The following is a 1,263-nucleotide window of genomic DNA, read 5'->3' as shown; positions in this document are numbered from 1 at the left end:
TTCCTCGGTGATGCACACTCCTTGTCTTAGTAAGTCAGAGACGACCTCCATAAACTTCCATTTATACCTGCAATTGCAAACTCACGAGGTGTGTTTTTAAACTATTATTGAAGCTGCTCTGAGTTCTCCCGAGCGATTTATTGTTCATAAATTGGTAAATTCTGCATACTTTTTTTTTTTATTTCCATTGTCCGTCCTCACCCTATTATGCCCATACTCATAATTCGCCACCGTGCTATTTTTTTTTTTTGTCCTAAGAATACAAAATATTGATGTTAAAAAGTTTCAAATGAAAAACTCAGGAGATTCGTTTAAGAGCCTATACCGGCACCTTAGTTGTTTCGTGTTGGTGCTTCATATGTAGCAGTTTATTTTCTGTGTAAACTAAGCATAGTGGTAAATGTTTTAATGGCGCTAAAATGAATAATAATTATAATACTACGATTATCTACGACCAATACTAATACTAATAATATACATGTTATTTAATTGAATAATTACAACACATTTTTCCATCGTTAATTGTTAATTGACAGCGCTTAAAACCTTTACTAAAGCGTGCGTCCAATTGTGTTGTAATGAAGATCAATTATAAAGACTGATGCAAAGGCAATATCTCGGATCTCAATATATACACACTTTAAAAACAGATACTTCGTATTACCTTGTTAAATCGACAATCACATTTAATAAGCCATCATTTTTTTAACTTTTTTTTTTTTAATGTCATTTTATATTCATACCTGTTGCGTGGTTTCGATTTCAATGTGGTAACCGAATATATTGAGGTACCTATTAACCCGAGTACCATCTGATTATTAGTATCAACCCAGCTGTGACAATAGTACTAATCAGCACGTTGATTTTTAACGCTTATATTTGTTTTGACTTCCACAACAAATCTGGAAAGCACCATAAAACTAGATAGCACTCCATAAGCCTGTTTACATTTGCGATTAGACATGTGGCAATAGAATATGCTTTCATTAAGTCTGAATTCTAACTTAAAACCTATTAGTGGATTCCAATACAACACCAGAACACTCGTGCACAAATACAGCAAGGGCGCCGATGCCGAAATTATAATATTCAAAAGAGAATCATGCGAAACGTTTATTACGCAAAATGACCATTATCCCATACAACCACCTGCAAGTGTCAAAAATAAAAGTATCACTTTCGTATGCTTCAGTCGTGATTACCGCAGCATATCTGTTTTACCCGTCCCGTTCCCAATAAAGCTGGTTGAGGGCTTGTTAAGAA

The 1,263-nt window shown here is 34.4% G+C and overlaps 1 protein-coding gene across 1 annotated transcript in view; it reads right to left on the bottom strand.

The window, feature by feature from the left end:
- The window catches only part of LOC121320214 (anoctamin-2-like), a 73,917-nt gene extending 73,866 nt beyond the window's left edge, over window positions 1-51 (bottom strand). The window contains exon 1 of the mRNA XM_041258467.1: window positions 1-51. This exon is cut by the window's left edge and continues 43 nt beyond it. Coding sequence (XP_041114401.1) covers window positions 1-51 — 51 coding nt within the window.
- Window positions 52-1,263: the final 1,212 nt, after the last annotated feature.

Source organism: Polyodon spathula, chromosome 8 (assembly GCF_017654505.1).
Source record: "Polyodon spathula isolate WHYD16114869_AA chromosome 8, ASM1765450v1, whole genome shotgun sequence".
Taxonomy (NCBI): Eukaryota; Metazoa; Chordata; class Actinopteri; order Acipenseriformes; family Polyodontidae; genus Polyodon; species Polyodon spathula.
Note: the sequence above shows the minus strand (reverse complement) of the source record. Positions and strands in the feature narration are given on the sequence as shown.